The sequence below is a fragment of the Trachurus japonicus genome, chromosome 12 (genome assembly GCF_045865225.1).
Source record: "Trachurus japonicus isolate A0001 chromosome 12, Traja_1.0".
Lineage (NCBI taxonomy): Eukaryota > Metazoa > Chordata > Actinopteri > Carangiformes > Carangidae > Trachurus > Trachurus japonicus.
In genome coordinates, this window is record NC_140918.1 from 8,452,504 (window position 1) to 8,477,141 (window position 24,638).

Below are 24,638 nucleotides of genomic sequence, written 5' to 3' on the forward strand. Positions count from 1 at the left end.
AACTTTCCTGCTGGAGCAAAAAAAAAAAAAAAAAGTTTCTCCTCAGGATGCACTTGTTGATTGGCTACAGCTAGGACGAGAAAGAGAGAAAGAAATGAAGAGCCAACTTTTGTGCAATTACAAACACATAAAATCAGATTAACTGAGCAACAACAGAGCAGAGCCCAGTAGGGAGAGACCGAGGGAAGTCGAAAGAGAATGAGCACGACTCATACAGTAGCTTGGCAACACAAGAACGGGCTTTACACTATTAATATACAGTGTAATCTTTTCAGGGGAGAGTGCAGACAGGGAATAATAAAAGAGAGTGCAAATGGAAGAGAGATTAGAAGAATTTGTGGAAGGTTTGAAAGCTGGTGCAGCTGTGCCGCGGCTCCCGCTGCTGCTGCTGCAGTAATCCTGAGCTCTGGCTCGTGGCTGAAAGGTTCACAGTGGGAAGGAAAAAGGCAGTGTGGGCTGCTGGATGGATGCACACAGATATCGTTCATTGTGTGTGCACTGAAACAGCTATTTCAGGTGTGCATGAAGAGAAAAGCCCCTTTAGCCATGAAAATAGAGAACACTGAAAGACAAATCCTGTGCGATAAGATCGGATAACAGCTGTCACATCTGGGCAGCAGCAAGGCAGAGAAGAGCTCTGGAGGTGGATGCACTTACACTGAGGTGGCTCTCACATATGAGGGTTCTTACAGATTGCTCTCTGTCTGTCTGTCTGTCTGTCTGTCTCACCCCTCCACCCACACACACACACACACACACACTCACACAGACACGGGTGCAACAAGTAATGACCCTTAATCAGCTCCTGTTGAGCACAATTACCAGCTGAAGTAGTCTGACATTAGTCATACTGCGGTGTCACATCGGAGTTTCAGGCAATAAGAGGCGCAGCTCTGGGAGTAATTAGATCTCTTAAAATGACTAATTGCAGCCGAGGAAGTTCTGCAAGTGCGATCGTTTTGCAGTTCTGAAACAAGGCCTGCGTTTATCGAATCACCTCACCCCGAGGTGTTCATCATCGACACAGACACAGACCTGTTGCTCTGGATGTACGCACAGTGGAAATAAAACCAGTGTTTGACTATGATTACAACAATTAATCACTGAATCAATTAGCTGATCAACAGACAATTGAGCCATCAATAATCTATATCTTTTTCAAAGTTATGTGTCAGTATGTATGTTTGTGGGGTTTGTAGCCACTAGAGGTAAATGTTAGATAAGGTTCATTATTGAGCTGAAGTGATTATGTTTAATGGATCAGTCCCTCATCTGAAAAGCATGATTGGTTTTCAATTTTTTGACTGAACTGCTTCAGTGAAATCAATAAATCTCTTTCTGTCTCTCCTTTAGTTTTCTTGACAACCACTTGTTGAATTGAGTTCAAACTTGTCAGGTTTATTTCTGAGGATCCAAGGAGGTGAAGTTTTTTTTAGAATAGTTGTTGAGACCCGAACCCTCACATAAACTGTCAGTTCAAATAAACATAATGATAATGATCACAATAATGATCATAATAAGATAACTCTCTAGATTTACATGTTATTCACATTCACAGTGGGGAAAATAGTATTTGATTCCCTGCTGATTTTGGAAGTTTGCTCCCCCTCAAAGAAATGGACGGTCTATAGTTTTTATGGTAAATTTACTTTAACAGAGAGAGACAGAATATCAACAAAAAATCCAAAATAATATCATCATATAAAAGTTATAAATCAATTTACATTTGATCAAGTGAAATAAAGGCAAAACTCAATAGGGGGGCAATTACTTGAAACACAGAAAATCAACATTTAATGGGCGAGTGTGTAAAGCCAGTGAGCCTGTGCATATTCTCATTTGTCCAGGTCATAGTATCTCAAAGGAGTTTTCAATCGAAAGCAACTGGACAAATAACCAAGTCCAGTTGCTTTCGATTGAAAACTCCTTTGAGATGTAAAGTCAGTGTAAAGTTATTTGCCATTTAGAAAAACAGAATAGGCTATATCAATCAGAAGTCTGCATTGATTTTTTTTTTTTTAAACAAAATTTCCAGAAATGGTAATTTTCATAACAGCTCTACTTATTCAAGTCGACGCAGAAAAAATCTTCTTCTTGTTGTTTTTTTCAATGATTTGTGAGCCAAAGTGAGAAAATAACAAATCAATAATCACAGACATAGTTGCTAGTTTACAGGCCTGTTCCAGCTAAAGTGTCCTTGAATAGAATAAATTAAAAAAAAGTAGCCTACTTCAGGCTGTAAATAAATAAACCCTTCACATCCTTTCTGTGCATCTCAGCAGGTTTTTTTTTTTTGGCGCGCTGATCAAACCGCTCGCGCGCTGGTCTCTTCGTCCATGATCCTCAATCTGCAACTGCTCTAAATAAATAAACGGAAACGATAAAAACTTCTCACAGTGTCGCGGTCTCTCGCTCCTTCCTGTCACCTTTCCTACCTGAGAGAGAGGACATCACATCACACACCCACGCCACGCGCCTGCTCTGCTCCACGTGACCCACCTCTGCCCGGCATCACTACCAAAAGTGTCCGACCTCCACGTGCCCACGGTCGGACTGACCCAGGTCTGGATGACGGTGTCCGGGTCCATGGTGGTGCAGCAGCAGGACACCTGTAGCTGCGTCGTGCAGTCAGTTCATTCCTACGGGAGACTATAAGCTTCTTGACCAGCGCGCCTCCCCGCAGCTCAGGAGGAAAAAAAAAAAAAAAAAAAAAACACGGCTCCTACTGTGTTTGTGGGAAGACGAATTATTTTCAAGCTTTTTGAGAAAAAAACAACTAAACACGCTCATGAGAACAAGATGTTACAAAGCAGAACAACAAATCAGAGGCTAATTCATTTTCGGATTAATCATTTATTTTTGAAGAATGCTGTGATTATTGGATTATTTTTAGAAATGTATAGCTACAACCTCTCTCTTTATTCCCTCTCTCTCTCTTTTTCTCTTTCTCTTTCTCGTGCGCGGGCCTGTTGCCACAGCAACATTGCTATGACAGGAATAACCCTAACTGGTTATGGTCTTCTCTTCTCCAGCAGCACTGCAGCTCCAAACATTCACTGTGACAGGCTGAAGGGCTGATTGCTGCAGACAAACACTCATTTGTCCATTGCTTCTTCTTTTTCTTTTTTTTTGCAGGAGGCATCAAGCAAACATCACGTCAGCATTATCTGCATCTTACAAGTCTTTCAGATGTGTGGTATGAAGCCCAGAGGAAGTCTTTCTGTTTGCCGATGAGAAGGTTTCAGCATCACAAAGTGACAGACAACAGAAACGGAACGACAGATGCTTTTTTCTTTTGCATCTGAGTAGAGAGAAAGAGAAAAAAACAGAAAAGTGGAGAACAATGTGGGAGGCAATGCTCCGCTTCTGTCTCCCTCCTCCCACCTTTTTTATCCTCTCTAAATCTGAACAGACTGAAGTAGTAATTTATAGATGACCTCTTCTGTCTGTGAGTCAGTGCTTTTTGAAAACACCGGAAGAGGTCAGTCCACTTGAATCCCCCCCATCGCCCACACTGGTGCAGTGCAGCCACTCAGTGTGGCTTTTCCCGTTGTGCATGTGAAGACCTTTTTACCATGACTCCTGTCTGTGGCATTTTCATTCACGCAATCTGCATTTATATGCCGCGAAAGGTTTCGCTCGTAAAGACGTCGCTTAAATGGGACAATCAGGGGTTTTGAAATGGCAAAAACATGTGAGACGGCGAACGTGAAAAGAAAAAGACTGGAATTGCAGCAGGCAGGACAGATAAAAAGAGGCTGCACAAATGAGGGAGTGGAGCTGACAGGAAGACTGCAGCAACTTGATGATGAGTTCACCGGATGAGACATTCATTCAGGCTGATATTTTTTTTGCCAGAATTGTTTGCACATGCATCTGTCTGCTTTTCAGGAAGGAACCTTTGAGTAACAGATGACCAGTGACATTTGGGAGTTCACAGACTGAAAACGGCTGAAAACACAAAACACGAGAGGCTGACCACTGGAAATCAGTCACCTCTATCTGCTGGGGACAGAGGACCCCCGCCCGTTCATTTGCAGGGGGGACAGAGCAGAAAAATGAAAGAACGTGGGCAGCTTTATCGAGGAGAAAACAGTGGTTGTAGCAAGGACGGATGGGGAAAGGTCACCTTTGACTGAAAGCACTTGGCAAAGCTTGTTGCTTCTCCTCGACAAATAGAGGCGTCAAATACAGTAGTACAAACAGCACTGCAGTCTCAAATGTTTGCTGCTCCTCTAATCATCACATCTAAAATTATATTTGATCACCACCACTCTCCTGAGGTCCATCTGGCAGAACCCAACATTATATGTATACTGAAAGAGTAAAGAAAAATACGAGTGAATAGACCACTGCTCTACATTCAGAGCTATTGAAATCCCTGCAGTGGGAACGATGTGAATCCTACAGGACAAAAACAAAAGAGGCAGATCTCAGGAAAAAAAAAAACATAAGTCTGCTACTGATGTTGTCTCCTGTCAAGCAGCAGCAGCAGCAGCAGCAGAGATGAGGTGGAAAGAGGATGAAAAAAGATACTGTAGACAACAGCTCACTTTAAATTCTGATTGTAAATTAGGTCACAATGTTGTTTCACAAAGCTTCACACTGATTTACACCTATACATTTCTCCACTGCTCTGAAAAAACCACAGTGCTGACGAAATAACATGTTTTCAGCACCACGGACAGCACCGGAAACTCCAACACCATTCATTTACATTATAAATCAGAGGTTGGAGAACTCAGCACTCAAACTGTTTGTCTGTATATGCTAAGAGACCGCAGAGGGCAGACAGACTAAACACTTCAAACACAATGACTTTGATGTAACAACTATATACCAACACAGCCACAAAGTTGATTCAAGTGGGACTGATTGCAGATTAATAGTATTTGTCATCTGGAAAAAAATTAGCAGCACCTTTGATGGCAGCAGGGAACAACAAACTGCAATAACGTCAAATAATCTCATCAAAATAAAGTGTTTTCTTATTATTATTTCTTATTTCCCTGTGGAAAAATTCTGATGAGCACAAAGAAAATGAAGACAGATGACTTCAGAAAAGCAACAGCTGCTGCTACTTGAAATGCAGCAGGATGGATGTGACCTGACAGGCAGAGTGTAAAGAGGTTTCTAATAGACAAATCAAGTTACAGCCGAATATATGGTGCTTTTTTAATTTGAAATAAAGTTATTTTTTTATTTTTCAACCTCCTTTTCATGTTTCTGAACTGCAACTACTGAAATCTTTATCTTTGGTGTTAAGCTTGACTCATGGATCTATACAACGCTAGCAGATCATACCATATACCAAAGTAAATAATAATATGCTTCCAGATGGTGTCCAGAGGATGTTTCAGACTCGAACCAGTAGATATGAACTAAGAGGGACTTATGTGTAAGCAAAGGTACGAACAAATGTGAAACAAAGATGTGTATCAATTAAAGGAGTCAATCAATGGAATAATTAGAAATCAAACTGTGTATCACACTTAACAGATTCAAAAACTTATTTAAAAATAATTTTATTCATAAATATAAAACTGAATTATAAATACCAGTGTGCTCATAAACCTGGACTCCTGGATGTAGAATATGCAGGCTTTTTTGTTCTGTCAAAGTGCATTGTATTGCTTTGTTGTGTTTTTGTTTTGTATCTATACTTATAGTATTTGTCTATTGTACTTGTTTTTACAAGACCATAATAAACACACTAAACTAAAAAAAAACAAAAAAACAAACATCTCCACATGTCTAATTTTGTCCAACTTGTGCCTGAAAACCCCAAATGATTCAGTTTACTCTCATATATGGAGAATAAATGTTCTACAGCTGCTTATATATAGGCCTAAGGAAAGATTGTGGAGTAACTCAACTAATTAACAAAGAAACAATGGTGTTGTTTGTGTGACAAGGATGTAGGGGATCTGACAACAAAGGGTCACTAGTAGTTACTGCTTTAAATGTTCACACACAAGTGAGAAACTAAAGGCAAACCCAACATAAAGTGTCTTAGTGAGGTGTTGGCATCAATTCGACACGTCTCTACTTGTGGGTGGGTGGGGGGGTGAACATCATTCTTACAATCTTATTCTTAAGAAACCTAATTCTGTCATTTATAATTGTACATCACTAAAGATTCCCCAATGGGGGCTCAATTAGGTTGAGATCTGGTGACTGTGAAGGTCATAGCATATGAGTCATGTCATTTTCATGCTCATCAAACCACTCAGTGAAGCCTATAATGCCCCATGGATGAAGGCATTGATTGGCGTCCTTGTTTTATTTTATTTTTCAGGATTTTCCTAAATCAAACAGTCAAATTGTGGTATAATTTGAGTTGGAGGATTATCTGCCATGTTTCTGTCTGTGATCATGCTCATGCTGCTCCACCCCGCTGCTGCTGCTGCTGCTGCTGCTGCTGCTGCTGCTGCTGCTGCTGCTTCCTACCTGTCGTCGTTCTGGAAGCTCTGGTCTCCGAGCAGCAGGTCTCTGAAGCGGAAGCGGTGCGGCAGAGGAGGCACCTCGCTCTCCTCTTCCTCCATCTTTAGGGCGGAGATGTTTAAGACAACCCCGCTGCTGATGCTGTTGGTCTGGGTCGGTGCTGGGGCAGAGCTGGAGGACCGAGAGGAGACAAGTGAAGGGAGGAAAAAAAATAAAAACAAAAAAAAAGAACAGAGGTGAAGGGAGTGGGGCGAGCAGGTAATGGTGAAAGCAAATGGGAGAAGGAGAGGAGGCAAGGAAAGAAAACATATAGGATGGAGACGTACAGGTGACAGACCCACACAGGTATGTCAACAGATAGATAGGGAAGAAAAAAGCAGTAACACTTTATAATAAGTATTAAGCAGCATTAAATACTGAATTCATCATTAACACATGAATACTCGTTAGTATGTAGTTTATAAACACAAAATGTAAAAATGTTAAATGTTTACTCATCATTGATAAGCACTAACTGTATAAACTACATACTAATGAGTATTCATGTGTTATAAATGAAGAACTCAGTATGTATTAATGCTTAACTAATGCTTAATAGTCTGTAGGCTACTTATTATAAAGTGTTACCAAAAAAGCAAACTTATACAATAAATTACATTTCAGCCCAGATCAAATTCCCTGCCTTCTTCTTATTAACACGTTTGCAGCTTGTTTTGAGACATTGGATGTTCAAGCTGCACCCTGAATTCATACAGACAATGGAAAAACATAATGTTCATCTAAACACCATGCATACAAGCTACTATTCTACAAACAAACACCTACTTCTCTACCCCGGGGCAGACGCAGGCATTGAATGCATTGAATACTGTAGCTGGGAGCATTTGTTTGTTCCCATCTCAAGCATATAACCAACAAGCAGAAGCAGATGTTCACATGCAATCTAGTCTAGTTTGCTAAAGACTGAGCAGAGCCCCGAGCCTGTTTCTCACAGTCCACAACAGTTTATGAACTATTAACTTTATTCACAAGGACAGGAGTGTGGGAGTTCAACCAGTGGTGGAAAGAAAGTGCCCTACTCTACTCGACTTGAATAAATAAGCTTATCATATATATATACAGAAGCGTGTGTATACATTTACCATGTGTGTACTCTATTTATCCTCTTAGATTAATTTGTGAGCTATATAACTATAATACAGCATGTTAATAGCAGCTGCACACCAACAAGCAGCAACAATGAAGTGCTGCTGATAAAGCATCAGTATTAACAACCCAATAATGAAAAATGTATGACTCACAGGGGCAGGGGCTCTTTTTTTTTTTTTTTTGCAAAACGTAATAGGTACATCAATTTTGTTCTTTTTGAATGAAAATGCAGAATATTATTCAGCTTGTTAGGTAAAGTACTGCTTCCACCACTGGTTTGAAGAAATGCAATCGCTACATAAGCTTAAGGCACACATTATTAATCATCATAGATCCATGCCTCGGATTCATCATCTGGGTGTCAAACCATAAATAAATTGAAAAAAACAAACAAACAAAAAACAGAGATAGAAATGTCTTTTCAGCTGCATGAGGAGCTCAGTCTCTACTGTTAGCTTTATTTATTTTTTTGAAGGCCTTCAGCTGTTGAGTCACCACCTCTCCTGTTAACACCTTATTCAGTCACAGCCTCAGTAACATGCAAGAGGAGGAGTATATACGATAGATAGTGGGATGTTACCTTTGACCCCAGGAGGAGAAGGTGTGTGGAGACGACCTCATCTCGTGAAGGAATGAGATCATTTAGAAACCCCAGATCTGAGTGAATGGATTCATTCAAATCAAGTGTAAGTGATTTTGGTGTGAGATGGTGCAGTTAGTTTTCAACCTCCTTCCAAAAAGACACAATCTACAAAGAGGCAAAATACATCGTCCACAACAAACCGGAACCCGAGTCCCTCTTTTACTTCTTTTGTCACTCTTCCACCATCTCTCCACCTGTTTGCTGTAGTCCTCCATTAAACTTGTCAAACTTATTGCATAATAGATGAAGGGTGTATTTCCCATGTGGTTGTGGCTGTGAAATCCCTCCAACTTAACCAAACAAAAAAGCCAGAGGCGAAGAACCACTCATCATATCTAGTAAAAACAAGTTGCTGCCACTTAGAGGTCATTAATGACGAGAGAAACATGCAGAGAGAAAGGCTTTGTAGCTCATGTGGACGTGTCATTTATCTCTATGTCTTCTTTCAGACTTTTCAATTTTAGACCATATTCTTTTAGACCAATTCAATTCAATTGTATTGTCACTTTCATGAAAAAACAGCAGCAATTTCAATCAGAAAAATAAAATAAATAAAAATAGATTTTAAAAAAATAGTTACTAATATACTTCAAAGCAGAACCACAGGTGCAGAGTCGAACATTATTATCTGCACTAGTCTTCTTGCAGCCATGTTTCCAGTAGCTAATAAGCGGACTGTAACAGTGACAGCTGAGACAGGGAGCAGGCTGAGCAGCTGAACACACAACAGTGGTGACAGCCAGGAGTGCATGAGCTGACAGTGTGTGGATGGATGGAGCTCTGGGGCGAAAAAAACAACCACAACAACCAAAAAAAAAAAAACACTGATCAACACTAATGAGCACTATTGTCCACGCACTGCACGACACAAATATCAACATTTCATGAAATTAGGAGCCTATATTGATTCATAGAAGATTCATTTACCCCCTTGTCACAGTTTCAATTCAACAAATTCCTCAGCTACAATTCAGGTTTGTGCAGCAGGTGAACTTTGACAAATGCGAGGAGGAACAACACAACAATAACTTCACTAATCTCCACATCTGCTGCAGCCCTGCTGAAGTTTTCCTGCTGCCTCTCTTACCGTGGCTTGTGCTGCTCGTTCACGCTCCCGTCATCGTTGACAAATGTCTGATTCACGTAACATTCGCTGCACATTTTGGCCGGAGATCCGACGCTGCCGTCGGACTGGAGAGCTGCTGCTGCTGCGGCTGCTGCTGCGGTGGTCGGCTTTGATTCCCCCTTGGCAAAGTCTCCTTCCTGGGTTAATTGCATCGGAGGGTGATCTGGCAAAAAAAAAAAAAAACAGAGGAGCGGACTCCCGCAGAGAAAGACGCGTCTTCCAAAATGAAATTAAAAAGAAAGAAAGATGCTGTGATCTCTCCCTGTGCCAATGCCCCTCTCTCACCTACTCAGGTGCGTCTCGCAGGTATGAGCAGAGTTTGTTTGTTTTGTTTTATCAGCCCACGCAGAGCAAAAGTGACAACTGCCTCATCAACTCTTTAAATAGACAAACTCAAAGATGCAAACTGCAACCATTTGGCCAGCGAGAGGAGAGCAGCAGCAGCCAGCAGGCATGGAATAACGTGGAGAGATGCAGAGGAGAGAGGTCTGCAGCAGTGAACATAATGGTGGTGGTTGGTGGTGGTGACAGCTTTCCTTCCTGAGGTAGCGGGTACACCTAATGACATAACTGTTGAATTATCACCCAACTGTTGATGAGGAGAGAGAGAGATTAGCACCATCTGTTGGAGGCTCATCACTGCTCCATCATGAAAAGATGAGGTGTAATATGCAGCATTCATCTATACGGTGGATTTAAAAAGTTATTATAGGCAGTATCACATTGGGTTTGTTGAATAATGGCTCGTTCTGTTGAGTTCCTCCATACAGGTAGATGTATTTGCACAGTACATCCTCTGTACCTGTACCCTAGAATTGAACAAGGAAACCCCCACCTCTCCATCCCCCCATCTCCATCCCATAAAAAACACCTTTTAATGAGGACAAAATGGAGCAAATCTCAGGGAGAGTGACAAACAGACATGCAGCAACAGATGTCATCATCGGTACAGAGCAGAGGAACGTGGCAAATTCACAGTGTTTAACAATTAGGATACACTCAATTATGGATAGATTGTAAACACATATGAGGAGGAATATTATGTATCAGCATGTTCAGCGGTGGAGCGAGTATTCAGATCCTTTACTGGAGTAAAAAGCCTCCACACTAAAGTCGTAGTCGTTTCCAGTCTGGTCAGACCACATCTGTACTGACTGCTTATATGAGCTGGTCTGCAGACTGATTTATCCTCTGAGATTCTTTATGACGATGCTCTGAGCACTGTGACAAATATATGACGCTCTTTCAGGCAAGGTTAGACATGACTTAATTTGAAAAATCTTTCCCTGAAATTAAATTTGTTCTCAGTAATGTCACTGCAGCACTGCAGTTTCTAGGAGGGAAACAGCCTTTGATAAATGCTTCATTTCTTCTAATAACATCGGTCTGTGTTTTTCTTTATTTGTGTTTAGAGGAGAGCAATGTTGTTGTTGTTGTCTTTTTATTCCTACTATGTGTTATTCTTGTGCCTTTGTGTGGAGCTGAACAGCAGCTATTAACTGGATCAGAGACTGACAGCAAAAACGACAATGATGACATGACAAATTACAACGTGCAAAGCTGCAGTTTCAAAAGAAATTTGATTTATATCACAGAATGTCTGCTTATGAAGTAACAGGGTCTATACTATAAACTTATGTGAAGGTCAAGCAAATGACATAATACATTAGAAATAAGTAATTAAATACCTAAATGAATGCAGAATAAATTAATTTTGGCAATGAAAATTCTATTTGTTTCTGTATTTTTACACATCTGCTTTTATTCATATGTATTTCTTTGTCCATATATGTATTTGTGCATCTGTATGGAAATTAGGTGGTCCAAACATCAGTCTAATTACATTAATAGCGCAGCATTAAATAAATAGCATTTTTAATTTCCACGCACACTTACATACAGTAGGTATAATAGTAAATGTTGTTATAATTACAATTATAGTTATAGTTACCGGACACAGAGGCTCTGCATAAATGTCTTCATATATCTGCCTACCTCTAAGTAGGTGATGGACATCCTATAAATAAAGTTGATCCCAGACGTCACAGTTTGATGATGCTCTGTGTGCGTGTCTGAAAGAAATACAATGGCTTGACCACGACGATGGTGTGATTCATCATTCAAATATAAATCATATATCAGTTCCCTCCACCTGGCGCCGGCTGCCATCAGTGTTAGTGCTGCTGAGCTCCAGCTTCACTTCGCTCCCAACTTTCACACAGAGTAAAGCCCATGAGGAGCCGCTCACTCCCTGACAGGCAGCCAAGGGGGAAAAGGAAGAGAGGCCGGCAGCTTCACGGGATAAACATGCTGCTCTGGGGATAAGAGGTGATGCTTATGCTTCATATTTTAGTCTAATGCCAGAAAAAAAAAGGATGATCACAGCACATCCCGAGGTTGTTAAATATAGACCTGCACAAAGAGCAGCTGAATATCGTTTTTTTATATACATCTTTCTAGAAAAGATGGGTTTAAAGAAACATGAAATAGCTCTCAGTCTATTATAATTTTATCCCACAGGAGGCCACTGACACCTAGAGATGAAAATCAAACAAGATGAGAAGCCAAATGACTTCCACTACTCTCACTAAAGTGCTAGATATAAAAAAAAACAAAAAAACACACTAAAATAAAATGTAAAGAGAAAAAGATTGACAGGTTGGATGTTTTCTTATGATTATTATTATTATTTATTTTATTTGCTTATTTGATGACGCAAGCTGGAGCAAGTAAAGAAGGAGACGTGGGAGAGGTGATATAATTGACTGGGGAGACGGTGACAGGAGGTTGTCGTCGAACAGTTTTTTAAGGCTGTGATGGATGTTTGGATTGAGTCAGCCGGTTGTTACTTGGCGTGGAAAGTCCTTTTCACTGCTGGGGAGACGAGAGAGAGAGAGAGAGTCACATCTGTGAGATTATCCCGTCGGGGTGGATGTGTTGTGTTGTGTTGTGAGGGGAAGTTTGGCTGTGTCAGCAGATTAGAGGTGTGATGTTCTTCACAGAGCCACAACCACCACGGTCCAATCTCAGCACTTCATGTACAGTTTACATTCAGCTGTAGCTATATAAGGATGACAAATAGCAGTTTGACAAAGCTTTTGAAATGTTAATTGAGCTCAATGAGGCACTTTCACTTGTATATATAGCTGTCACACACTCACGAGGTAGGGGTGTGTGTGTGTGCTGTGATGTGACAGGGAGGAAGGGAGGATGAGCGTCGCCGTCTGTACTATCTTAAGCATTTAGTGTTGCAAAAGGCTTCAGCTTCTTTGTGCAAAACCTTACATAAGCCTCGCTGCTCCAGTCAGTGGAGTATTGTAGTTACAAAGTCAGACCCCTTCTCTGTGCCGTGTCTCCATCTGGTGTCTGGAAGTCACAGATCGACCTGTCCACTCACTGCACAATCAATGGGCGGCTTGAAGCTGTGCAGCCAAAAAAGCCAGAGCAGAAGTCAAAGATACAAAAAAAACATCATTTGTTTGTCCTTTTAAAGGGATAGTTCACCCAAAATTCAAATTGCACTCATTATCTACTCACCCTCATGTCGACTAAGGGCTGGGAGAAGTTTCAGAGTTATCCGTGGCTTCTCTGAGTTACAGGGGGTCTCGGCGTAGCACTGCATGTCCATATGACGGTTGCAAATGGATACCAACTGTCTTCGTAACAAAAAGACACACCAAAAAACATCCAAATACCTCCATGCTGCTCGTATGTAATGTCCGTCTTTGTATTGAAGCCCCGAAATGCGAAATTGTTCCGGAAAAAATTAAACAAGTCTATATTTCAAGCTTGTTTGTAGCGGAAGCTCCTCTTCCTGGTCCGTCCAAATCACCTCCCAGCCCTTAGTCGACATGAGGGTGAGTAGATAATGAGTGCAATTTGAATTTTGGGTGAACTATCCCTTTAACTTGATTGTTAACCCTTCTGTCGTCCTCCTGGGTCAAACTGACCCAATCTGTTTCGATTGGTCCTTCTTTCCTCCCTTCCTTCTGTCTCTCGATCCCTCCTTCGTCCCTCCTTTCTCCACTCCTTTCCTTTCTTTGTTCCTCCCTTCCTCCATCCTTCTTTCCCTCCTTTCTCCCTTCTTCCCACCATCATCTCCCTTCCTTCCTTGACCCAATCTGTTCCCTTTCTTCTTTCCCCTCCATCTTTCCTTCTTCTTCCTTCCTTGAACCAATCTGTTCCCTTTCTTTTCTCCCTCCCTTCTTTCCCTCCATCCTTCCTTCCTTGACTCAATCTGTTCCCTTTGCCCATCCTTCTTTCCTTCCTTCTTCACACCATCCCTTTCACTTCCTTCCTCCCTTCTTTCCCTTCATTCTTCTTCCTTCCCTGATCCAATCTGTTCCCTTCCTCCATCTTTCTTTCCTTCTTTGACCCAGGACGACAACAGGAGGGTTAATTTTGTTGTTATCAGTCTGTGAATAAATTAAATTTCAAATTAAAAACCATTTCCCCCATTTCCACTTCAGTTTTTCTGGTGCACTTACCTGTGCCGTTCAAGGATGAACACATTTAACAACCATCTGATTGCATGAGCTTTTGCATTAAGTGTCCTTTCAGTGTCGCATATAGTAATAGTGTAAGGTTTATAATGAATAAAATGTGACCCAAAAAAAACAGTGAAAGCATGAAGTTCTGTTTTTCATGTAAAAATGACTTTGACATGCACATTATGTGGACTCACACTGCGCTATAGCTCATGCCTAAGTGGAAATTTGAGGTAATTACACTTAAGTGTTTTCCATTTTTGGCTCTTTGGGTTGGGAGGCAAATATTCTGCCTTTTACTCAGTCTTTGTTTTATTTTGATTTAATACTATCTTAATTTTCTTGAGAGTTGAGTTCTGAGCAGTTCTACCAAAAATGTTTCTCCACTCTTCTCATTTAAACAACTGCTGTGGGCACAAAGACACAGAATGATCTAATTTTCACAAAAACAACTTTTTTCTTTCCTACTCCACTCAGCCCCTCGGATGAATACTGACCCTAAAGTTGGGAACAGCAGGATTATACCAAAACATATATAAGATCCAGATTGAGCAGTTAAAACAGTAAAAGGCTGCTTATGTGCTGATGCATCTGTTTTATCAATCTAGTAATGCGATTCAAGTATAGTTTCCTGACTTTAGACTTTAAGACTCTTGATGATGGAGTTGAGCTGTTGCCATCTAGTGGAGATGAAACTGAACACCAGCTGAATCACATTCAACTGCATCAACCACACAGAAAGCATTTCGTTAAATGTGTGGTAATAACACTCCTTGCACTTTGAGAAATAAATATTTTAGTATTACACAAACTTAATTGCAGTTCAAACTAGGAAGCTTTCAATTCTGCTGTTTATGCTCAAATATATTTTTGTCCTCAATAGGATACCGCAGCTGCCAAGCAGAAAAGGGGATTTCAATCTGTACACTCCATTTGAATGATCATCTTGTACAAAAAAAAAAAAAGGGCCAAATTGCTTTTTTAAAACCACCAAGGCAGTCTAATTTCTGGCTTTAATGTTTCGCTGCAGCCTTTGCATAAAAAGAAAAGTAGAGCACAACACATCCTCTGTCAGACTGAATCCTCTTTAATAAAAAAATCATTCTATTTACGCAACAAAAATATTTTGACAAAAACATCAAATCAAATGTCTGAAGACTTCGGAGAGCTGTGGTTTGACTAATGATGTTTTTGGTCCAAGTCCAGTTTTATTATTACTGTGAATGATGGTGTGGATCTGTCTGTGTTAGTGCCTGGATGGTGAACATGTGTTAACATACCATTCCTCTGCTGCCAGCCAGTTATTAGCATTTGCGTGTGGGTGTTCAGGACTAGACCAGTGTGGAGGCTCATCTAGCAATAATATTACTGCTGTAGGGTTTTAGTGTTGCATTTACATCCATCAAAGCATCAGAATCTGAGTTTTAGTCTGTGATACAGGTCAAGTTTCAAAACACCTGATCATACATTCCCTTAAAGGAGCTAAATCTTCAAAACCTCATGTCCCAAGTTTGTACAATCACAGTTTTTACATCTGAACAAGTGAGGGAGTACAAAATACTTCCAAAGTACTTAAGCACATCTGAACAAGTGAGGGAGTACAAAATACTTCCAAAGTACTTAAAGCTTCCTCTACAACTTGATGCATTTATGTTGTTTATGGGTAAACAGTCTTACTATAATATATAGATTTATGAAGACAATGTTAACACCATGTCCTGTTTGTTTGTTTGTTTTCGTGTGTGTATCAGAGAGTGAGTTTATTGTAGCAGAGTATAATATGTTAACGCACAGTTAGATTATTCAGGCACTTACCCGTTACTTAAAGAATTACCTAGGAACCCATGGAGTGAATGTGAGTTTGTTTGGATCAGTCTGCTCCTTCTGTGCCGACGGCGGCCACGGCTGAAACGTAGTACGGTCCCTCTCTGAGGTAAGCCTTCAGACCGATGTAATGCTGGCTGCCCAGAATCTCCACTGCTGTGGATGATGACACAAGTGACCCAACCAGTTCAAATTTAGCATCTTTGGCCTCCTTGGTCTGACCCGTTGAGCGATCCAAAATGAACTCCATGAATCCGGGAGTGTTGATCATTAACTTCTGACCCCACGGCTGAGTGGCAACGGCCTGGGACACACACAGATATACAGCGGGGAAAAAAAGTATCGAAAGCGTCAACATTTTTCTCAGAAAATATATTTCTAATAGAGCAAATGACATGAAATTTTCACCAGATGTCTACAACAACCCAGTTAATGCACATACACTAAGAAATCCAACCATTTATTGTATGTCAATAAATTAAGTAATGTGTAATAAAGTGAAATGACACAGGGAATAAGTATTGAACACATGAAGAAAAGGAGGTGCAAAAAGTTTGGAAAGCCAAGAAAGCAGCTGAAGTCTGTCAGTATTCAGAAAGTAATCCTGTCCCCTATCAGTGCAAAGTAATATCAGCTGCTTTAGTCCAAATTGACACCTATGAAAAGGTTTCTCATCACCAAGGTGTCACACAAGAGGCGTCTCATGATGGGTGAAAGCAAAGAGCTTCTCGAGACCTTCAGAAACTTATTTTGCCGAACATACTGATGGCATCGGTTACAGATGTGTCTGAATGCACCGTTTTATCCGGAACTGAAAAGAACTGGTTGTTAGATTCAGCTCAGTACTCACAGTGAATATCCGCAGAGCTCCACAATGCAGCTCTGGGAACGGCTGAGTGCTGATGTTGCGAATCATGTCCATGGGCTGCTTAGACAAAAGGTGGAACCAGGACTCTGTCAGGGCCAAAAGATCTTCTGTCTGCTGCTCTGACTGCAAATAAAAAGCATTATGGATACATGAACTGAGGCTAAGCAACCCTTTTTTTTCTGAATGTGGTATTTAAAGACACAAATAACACGTAAGGTCTTCTTTGCACATACCTCCAGACTGAGAAGCTGTGCTATGGCATCTAAGCTGCGCACTCGGAGCTCAGTAGCTCCAGAGCTGGCAAGTTGACTCATTCTTGTCAAAACGCCCTTGAACTTTTCTCCTGCAGATAAACAAGAAATAGGACACAAAGCTGTAAGTACAACATATATAAACAGTATAAGAGGGATTCTTGCTTCTTTTGCTTCCACTGAATAAAACCTGGACATCTTGGGGAAAAACAAGCAGCGTAACAAGCAAACCTGTTTTCTGCAGAACCTGCTTTCCCTCCACGGTCGATCCGAGCAGGCCCAACGTGTCCAGAGCCACGCCGATCATGGCGGGGTCCGGGTCCAGAGCCATCTCAAACACCTTGTTCTGAAAGGCAGGGTAGGTTTCACACACCTGCTGTGGGCTGTCCATGATGGCCAGGTTCCCGAAGAACTTCACCAAACCTACAGGTGGGATATTTGCACCATGAAGGACTTAAAGGGATAGTTCAACATTTTGGCAAATTGGCCCATAGCCATAATCCCTTTAGTCTTAGGAGTAGGTTCATTACCTTTAATTGTCGGTGCAATATACAAATACACAATCCAACAACTCCAAAACGCTGTGGTGGACAAGTTGTGACCTGCACATTCACCACGCTATGAGATAATAATGTAACGTTACCAGACAGAGTTGTTTTCGAGGTAAATGCAAAGCCAAAAAGAGACTGCTTACCAAAAAACTGCCCCCGTTGATGGGGACACGCATCAGCGGCTTTGCATGAATTTACCTCAAAAACAACTCGTAACATTACATACATTATCTCATAGCGTGGTGAATGTGCAGGTGCAGCCAATTTTCCAAAATGTTGAAATATCCCTTTAATAATGCAGCATAAAATAACTTAATCAAAAAGGAATACTCTTTACAGTGAACAGTATCCAAAAGCTTTTTCTGTGTGATGCAGCTGATCAAACGAGACACATGAAATCAAGTCAGTTTAATCAAACGATAAAGGCTGGCAAACTATTTCTGTTAAGCATCTTAGCATTTGACAACAGAGGAAAATACAGTAAAACTTCGATCGTGCTATGATTCTTCATGAACGGGTGGATTGGCTGAGGAGACTCACCGGGCAGGTAGAGGGAGGAGAAGGGGTCCGTCTCTGCTCCTCTGATCATGTTGGAGATCTTGTCCATGATGCCCTGCTGGGCCAAATACTGCCGGCCATGCTGACTGTGGGCTAGAGTGGTCACCATCTCTATGGCCGTGGCCCTGGTGAAAAAGATAGAAAGCAGATTCCTTAATATATATTTACCCTTTACCCGCACATCACACCATCAGTTTAATATGTCCTATAGAGGTCCTATGTTTTGGAATGGACTATCTCCTTCGCTAAGATCCATATCTTCCTATTCACTCTTTAAAAAGCAGCTAAAAATACATCTTAACTTTTTTTGAATTTCCCACTCTCTCCATATCCCACATCCTTACTCTGTCTTTTTATGATTTCAATCTATGAATTTTTTGTACCTTATTTCTATCAGTGTTGGGAACGTTACTTTTAAAAAGTAATTAGTTATAGTTACTAATTACTTCTCCCAAAAAGTAACTGAGTTAGTAACTACACTACTTCACTATAATAGTAACTAGTTACCAGGGAAAGTAACTATTGCTTTACTTTTTCTTTCTTTTTTTTAAGTTATGTCGAAGAATTTGGATTTTTTTTCTCTCATTTTTAAATTGTATTTTATTGTTTTCATATATTTCACTGATGGCAACTATGGAATGCGAGTGTGTGTTTTATTGAAAGCGAGGCTGGTGTGCCTATGAAAATAGGTTACAGTGGGTTTTTTAAGTGCTGTGGCTACAAGCAAATCTCATATTGTCTCTGTACAAAGACAACAAAGACCTTTTTTAATGTGAAAACAGCGGAGACCTATTCAAGATTTGCGTTTAATAACAGGCGAAACATCGAAATTAATTTATTCATGGCCACATTAAGTGAAATTATTAACTTTACCGATTATCCATCTGATTATCTGTCCTGCTGCGAGCGCACAACTTCTCAGGGTATCCGTGGATCCTTAAAAAGTCTTAAATTCATGTATCTAAAATTAAGGCCTTAAAAAGTATTAAATTTATTAGAAAATTCTAAGATGGTCTTAAATATATAATATATAATACGCAGCATCATAAAATATGTATGCACTTAAACTTTTATATGAAATAACAGGGTATCCGCGGGGTCTTAAAAAGTCTAAAATGTGAAAATCTAAATTTTAGGTCTTAAAATGTCTTAAATTTGTTGAATTATTGTGTTCAAGTCTTAAATAATTTAAGACAGGTCTTACATTTTCTTATGCCCACCATGGGCGAGCATTTCACTCGCATTTGCCCCTAAAAAAAAAAAAAAGATTCATCTCCTTATCATTACCTGATCAACACGTCGTCTCCTGTTAGCTCACTGAGGAGCTGAGAGATGAGGCTGCTGTTGGCGCAGTAACCAAGAGAAATGGGGGAGACGGACGAGATTTCCACGACCAGCTGCAAACAACAAAGAGTGAGTCATGTCAGCCATGTTAGAGCTGGTGATCAGCCAGCTGGTTACAGAGTCTGCTAAATGACTGCAGCAGCGTATATATATGCATAGTTAACTGGCTCATTTGTCATACATTAAAACTTCAATCAACATTGCCCACATTCTGGCAGGATTCATTATGCTGATTAGTCACACTTCCACCAAAATAAACATTCCTAATAAATGCAAAAAACTGTAAACAAAATACTTGTGCATCATCAGCCACAAAGAAACCCAAAGTGCTGCATATTTGGACGACGTACCTCGTATATTCTATATCTGACAATGTCACTTGTGGCCATCACATCCTTCACGGCTTTCAGCAGGTCGCTCTGGAACAACTTGTCCAATCCAGGCTTGGAGTGACTCATTTTAGACAGGGACTGAATAGCCTAAAACAAGACACAGCAGTTATTGCACCTATTTCAGATTCATTTAAAGACTCATGCAAGAAAATTTAAACTGTCTGAGGCAATCACCTGTTTTGCCACAGCCATTTTCTCCTCGGCGATGCACTGGATCACCGCTCGAAGGATGTCCTGGTTGTTGAGGATATCAGTGACAGCACTGGGGTGCTCCACCATCCTGCCAATCTAGTGGAGAAAAAGAGAAATATCTATCTTGTCAACTTGTCACCTTAATGTGTGAAGGTGTGTGTGAGCAAACCTACCTGAGTCAAGGCCAGTATCTTAACAGCTTCCTTAGGATGGTTCAGACCAGCGTGCAGCTCGGCTCTGTAGTTCTGTGCCAGGTACTCGGGGCTGAGTGCCATTAAGATGCGTTCAAGGATGTCCACGCAGAGATCAATCTGCTCCCTGTGAACGCAGCTCACATTAGTCACTTTGTGTTTTTCATACATATACCGCTACATTTCTGAATTAATTATTTGGTCAGCAGCAAAATGTTATGCAATACACTTTCACAATTGCTCATAGTTTTGAAAGTGAAAAGATGTGATGCATTTGTTTAAGCATTAGTTATTCATCACAATAAACTGAATGTTTTGGGAGTCTGGACTCTTGATCAAACAAAACTAATCAACAAAGTGGTTTATTGCACTTCTAGTAAACACAGTCGACACATTCACCGCTCAACTTGACCCAAAGTTAATAATACAGGATTTTCTTTACTAATACAGTTTTAAAATGATAAAACTGTATTGTGACTGTTTGTTTAGTGACAAAATGAAATTGTAACTGAACAGTATGTAGCTTCAGCGCTAACTTTCACTTTCATATCCATGTTGGACCATCTGTGACAATTTATACCATGTTTATGTGATGAACCCAACCTGAAACACCTTGAAATGGAAGACAACCGTGCATTTTTCAGTCATTACTTAGTTACACGTCTAATTATAATGAATAAAAGGCTATGTTTAGGGAACAGGTGCGATTTTAGCAAGCTAGTTAGCTCGCTAGTGTCTGTCTGACTAGCACAGGTGGTCAAATGCAGCCTTGTAACTTGTGCAAATTTAATTTAACCCATCGGTATACCGACATAGTGATACTAGGTATACATCCTGAATCCTTGCAGCCACCACACTTTGCAAATAAACACCCAGCAGTTTGTTTAATAGTGCATTCAAGGCGCTTTGTGGCGAAAACCGACCTGTTATTTGTGTTCAACAGGGCGAATATCACGTCGAACCGCTGCCCGCTCACTGAGTCTCTCAACGCGCTGAGAGGGATCGACAACAGAGCTGTTTTTAAACTCTGTAGCTCTTCAATGGGGTCTTCAACACCGGAGATTTCCTCCAGTAAACTCTGAATGGGAGCAGCCATGACCTGTCAGTTGTTTGGGGAAACCTGGGGGAAACCGGGATGTCTTCTTCCTCCGCTGCTGCTGCTGTTTCCGGTTATGGCGCCTCACCGCCACCTGCTGGACGAACAGTGAACCACAGGATCCAGACTGAAGCAGTTGTAGTCTGGTGGTGGTCAGGGGGGGGAGGTGGACCATCAAAGTACAAAGATATAGCTTCAACATGGAAAAACAAACAAAAAAAAAACTCGAAAACCCCATTATATAAATATTATTTATCTGAAAATGTATGTTATTAGGGTTATTGATAAGCTATTTCCTTAGTAGGGTGGACCTCCCTAGCTCAAAGACGTGACTCCCACATGCTTTTATTCATCTATAAAGTCCTCATTGGTAAATTTCCCATCTACATTACTTATTCAGTCCACAATCACTTACTTAACTGGTTGCAATTGCATATTACCAAAATTCGGACTGAGCTAGGGAGGTCTGCCTTCTCAGCTCATGCCCCACACAGCTGGAATCACCTACAGCTAACTCTTAAGTTAAACTCACTTGTCCCATTCAATCACTTAAAATCAGTAATTACTAATTCCCTGTCCTCTGTTTGTAGCCTAATTGTTTTCTCTGATCCTTTCTGTTCTGTCCTTTACTGTATTTTATTGTGTATATCTGTTATGTATTTTGTTTGTTTTGCTTTGTACTCTTGTCTGCACTGTAAATGAGGCTTGCCTCAGTAACGAGTTTAAATAAAGGTACCTAAACTAAACTAAACTAGGAATAGGATAGAAATACTTTGTTGTCATTGCATGCAACAAGATTGTTCATCCCTCGTAGCACAAGCATTCATAGGCTACACACATTAGCCTACAAGAAGAAAAAGAAAGAAAAAAAAGAGAGAGAGAGTTGAGTTCATGTATGGCTATGGGGTAGAAGTTCTTGAATCTGGTGGTGATGAGTGTATGTGTATCATCTGTTAAAAATCCTGCTTTCTTTGCTGTGACCCTGTGTCCTATTATAGATGTCTCACTGACTGTTTCTTGCACATAAAAAATTGTAAAGGCCCCTCCTCAATCACAATAGTAGGATAGGGCACGCACATCCAAAGTATTACAGGTGCAGGACTAACAAACAAACAGACAGACTTTTAGAAAAAGGGTGAAATCCGCACACTGTTGTAGTTCCTCAAATGTTTATTGTACATCAACATTTCGATGACATAGATCTTCGTCAATCATACACAATACAGCAGCATCTACTTAATGGTTGTAATCTTGCAATGTGTCTCAGGAATAACTTTTGAAATATGCTCAGTTTAGTGAAATAAAAAAGGATACATTTTTTGACCTGTGCAACCTTTGCATCACACAATTTCAATTCTGTATCTCTACACAGATGTTCACAAAACCACTTATTTTCCTCTGTTTATGCTATGGAGCCTCTGTTTTTCTAGGCAAAATCTGCAAAAACATCTCTTTAAAAAATGTGACAACCTTCACCATGCAGGATGATGTATGTGCAGAGGAGGATGTTTTCACACTTATCTGTTGATGGATGAAAGTTTTATCAAATGTTTTGTTTATGTAGAGTACTTCCATAGACCTCAAACATTGTCTGGAGGGTATCATTCACGTCCTGAAGGGTGATCCAACCATTACTTCTATCATTAATATTGTATGTATGAGGCAGCGCACACTCCTGCGTTTGAGGCTTGGGGTGCTGAGTTACCTTGTAGATAGAGTTTCATGAAAGTGGAAACCCTGTCTGTCAGCTGTTATTGTTGTAGAACTCACCTACAGGTAAAACACGCAGAGAAACAAGGCTGCTGAAGCAGATGTCATGCAGGTACGGTGTAAATTCTTTGCCACTTACTGTCTAAATTTCGATTTGAGTTTGATTGGAGTAATTTATTCTCTGTCTTTTTCTGTCTCATGCTTCAGTGCTCTTTGTGCAAGCTGCGAACCCACCAGTGGTGTTTCCTCCTCTTCAACATGCTGCTCTTCCATGCCTTGTTGTTTGGGGCTGACTTTGTCGAGGAGTACCTCCTGCAGCCTACGCCTGCTGTCTACACTGACGGGACCGTCGTTGACGTAAGGGAGAAAGCGAGGAAACTAGACCTGAGCAACGCCAAGGAGAATGTGTCCCAGGCCTACCCCATCGCCAACCCCGACGTCTGCAGAAACTCTGCAGACCTCTTCCTCCTCGCGGTAGTCTTCAGCTCCCCAGCTAATACCGCTCAAAGAGAGGCAGTCAGAAAATCCTGGGCCAACCAAACACTCGTCCAAGGCTTCCCCGTTAGGGTACTGTTCTTCTTGGGCTCGACTCCGACTTCGGCCGCTCAAGATGCCCTCATCGGAGAGTCTGACCTCAATGGGGACATGGTTCAGGGTCATGCTGTGACCGACTCATCCCTTCGCGGTCCAACGGAGAGGACGGTGTTGGCACTGCGCTGGGTGATCGCCTTCTGTCCTCTAGCGCGTTTCGTTCTGCTGACCAAGGACTCTGTGTTCGTCAACTTCCCTGCCATCGGAGGCTACCTGCTTGGGCTACACAGGCACCCAGAGGACCTTTATCTAGGTAGGGTGATTCAAAGAGACTCACCCAATAGAGACCCCAATAGCCCTGGCTACCTGCCCCCAGTTCTCTACCCTGACAAGTACTTGCCTGAATACTGCGACGGGACGGCGTACGTTCTCTCCCAAGATGTGGTACGGAAAGTGTACGTAGCGTCTGCAGCCGTCCGTGCCCCTGTGTCGACTGATGTTTTCGTCGGCCTGTGTGCTCAGAGGGCTGGTGTGGCGCCAACGCACAGCGCTAGGTTCTCAGGAGGGAAACATATCCGCTACAACACCTGCTGCTATCGCTACCTCTTCAGTTCAGCGGGAATGGGGTGTCGTGAACTAGAAACGGTGTGGAAAGACCTAGTGCAGAAGGGAGGCTGCTCTCTGTTGCAGACCTACTATGGCTTGGTGACTTGCAAGGCCCTGACATACCTGGATAAACTGTCCTTCTTCAACTCCCAGGGGCAAGACTGACTGCATGGATAATTGACAGAGCGAATGTAGATGGTTTGTGTATGACAAAGACCGACAGGAAGTGGAATTGAAAGGAGTCCAAAGGAGTGTGTATGTAAGTTTGCCGTCCCTGTGCATAAGTGGGCACAACAGTGTTTGTATTAGTAATTAATTGTGCTCCTTTCAGATAAGAGTTTTTGTATAACAACTTAAAATGTTATAAATAATGAGAAAATGAAACACGCAGCCAGGAATATTGTAATATATTGTGAGTACATCGTGTATCCAAAGGGCCAGATATGTATATGTAAATAAGAATGCTGTGCAAATTTGACTTAATTCTGTTGTTGTTGTTTTTTTGAGTGAATTTTGCAATAGATTGTCCACAAAAATAAAATCCATTTATGTTTGTTTCCATGTGGCTCACAATGTCTTTTTATTACATCTAAATTGGTTTCCAAGTGAAGTTTAGTGAAACTAAAGTAGATTTGTCAAATACAGCTGCAAATGATAAAACTATTAACTGCTGGT

General features: G+C 41.0%; 3 protein-coding genes across 8 annotated transcripts in view; 1 reads left to right on the forward strand and 2 right to left on the reverse strand.

Moving 5' to 3' along the window:
* Positions 1-9,529, reverse strand: part of kcnt1a (potassium sodium-activated channel subfamily T member 1a) — a 32,131-nt gene extending 22,602 nt beyond the window's left edge. For 2 of the 5 annotated variants that reach the window (XM_085792976.1, XM_085792974.1), the window contains exon 1: positions 6,451-6,823. In XM_085792976.1, coding sequence (XP_085649102.1) covers positions 6,451-6,545 — 95 coding nt within the window. In that variant the 5' untranslated portion in view covers positions 6,546-6,823. Of the gene's footprint in view, positions 1-2,499; positions 2,654-6,450; positions 6,824-9,323 lie in introns of those variants that run through there. The other 3 variants (XM_085792977.1, XM_085792975.1, XM_085792978.1) reach the window with 3 other exon arrangements.
* Positions 9,530-14,915: 5,386 nt separating this feature from the next.
* On the reverse strand, positions 14,916-21,162 carry psmd5 (proteasome 26S subunit, non-ATPase 5). 2 transcript variants are annotated; one of them, XM_085792979.1, is made up of 11 exons: positions 20,944-21,162; positions 20,003-20,147; positions 19,812-19,925; positions 19,596-19,724; positions 19,189-19,298; positions 17,884-18,026; positions 17,024-17,215; positions 16,775-16,884; positions 16,524-16,664; positions 15,438-15,977; positions 14,916-15,383 (listed from the first exon to the last, which is right to left on the reverse strand). In XM_085792979.1, exons 1-10 carry the CDS (start codon positions 21,114-21,116, stop codon positions 15,720-15,722), a joined length of 1,515 nt encoding a protein of 504 aa, XP_085649105.1. In that variant the 5' UTR covers positions 21,117-21,162; the 3' UTR covers positions 14,916-15,383; positions 15,438-15,719. The 2 variants fall into 2 exon arrangements, with proteins under 2 accessions (XP_085649105.1, XP_085649106.1); XM_085792980.1 differs by having other exon boundaries at positions 20,003-20,143; positions 20,940-21,136.
* Positions 21,163-23,019: 1,857 nt separating this feature from the next.
* On the forward strand, positions 23,020-24,128 carry b3galt9 (beta-1,3-galactosyltransferase 9). Its single transcript, XM_085794262.1, has one exon. It carries the CDS (start codon positions 23,025-23,027, stop codon positions 24,126-24,128), a length of 1,104 nt encoding a protein of 367 aa, XP_085650388.1. The 5' UTR covers positions 23,020-23,024.
* Positions 24,129-24,638: the final 510 nt, after the last annotated feature.

Bases quoted from the DNA above. Each gene is read 5' to 3' on its own strand.
- psmd5 (XM_085792979.1), bottom strand. From the start codon at position 21,116: ATGGCTGCTCCCATTCAGAGTTTACTGGAGGAAATCTCCGGTGTTGAA. The intron at 19,926-20,002 runs GTAGGTTTGCTC...TTTCTCCACTAG, and splicing joins AGATACTGGCCTTGACTCAG to ATTGGCAGGATGGTGGAGCA. The intron at 16,885-17,023 runs GTTTGCTTGTTA...GTTTATCTGCAG, and splicing joins GCAGGTTCTGCAGAAAACAG to GAGAAAAGTTCAAGGGCGTT.
- b3galt9 (XM_085794262.1), top strand. From the start codon at position 23,025: ATGCTTCAGTGCTCTTTGTGCAAGCTGCGAACCCACCAGTGGTGTTTC.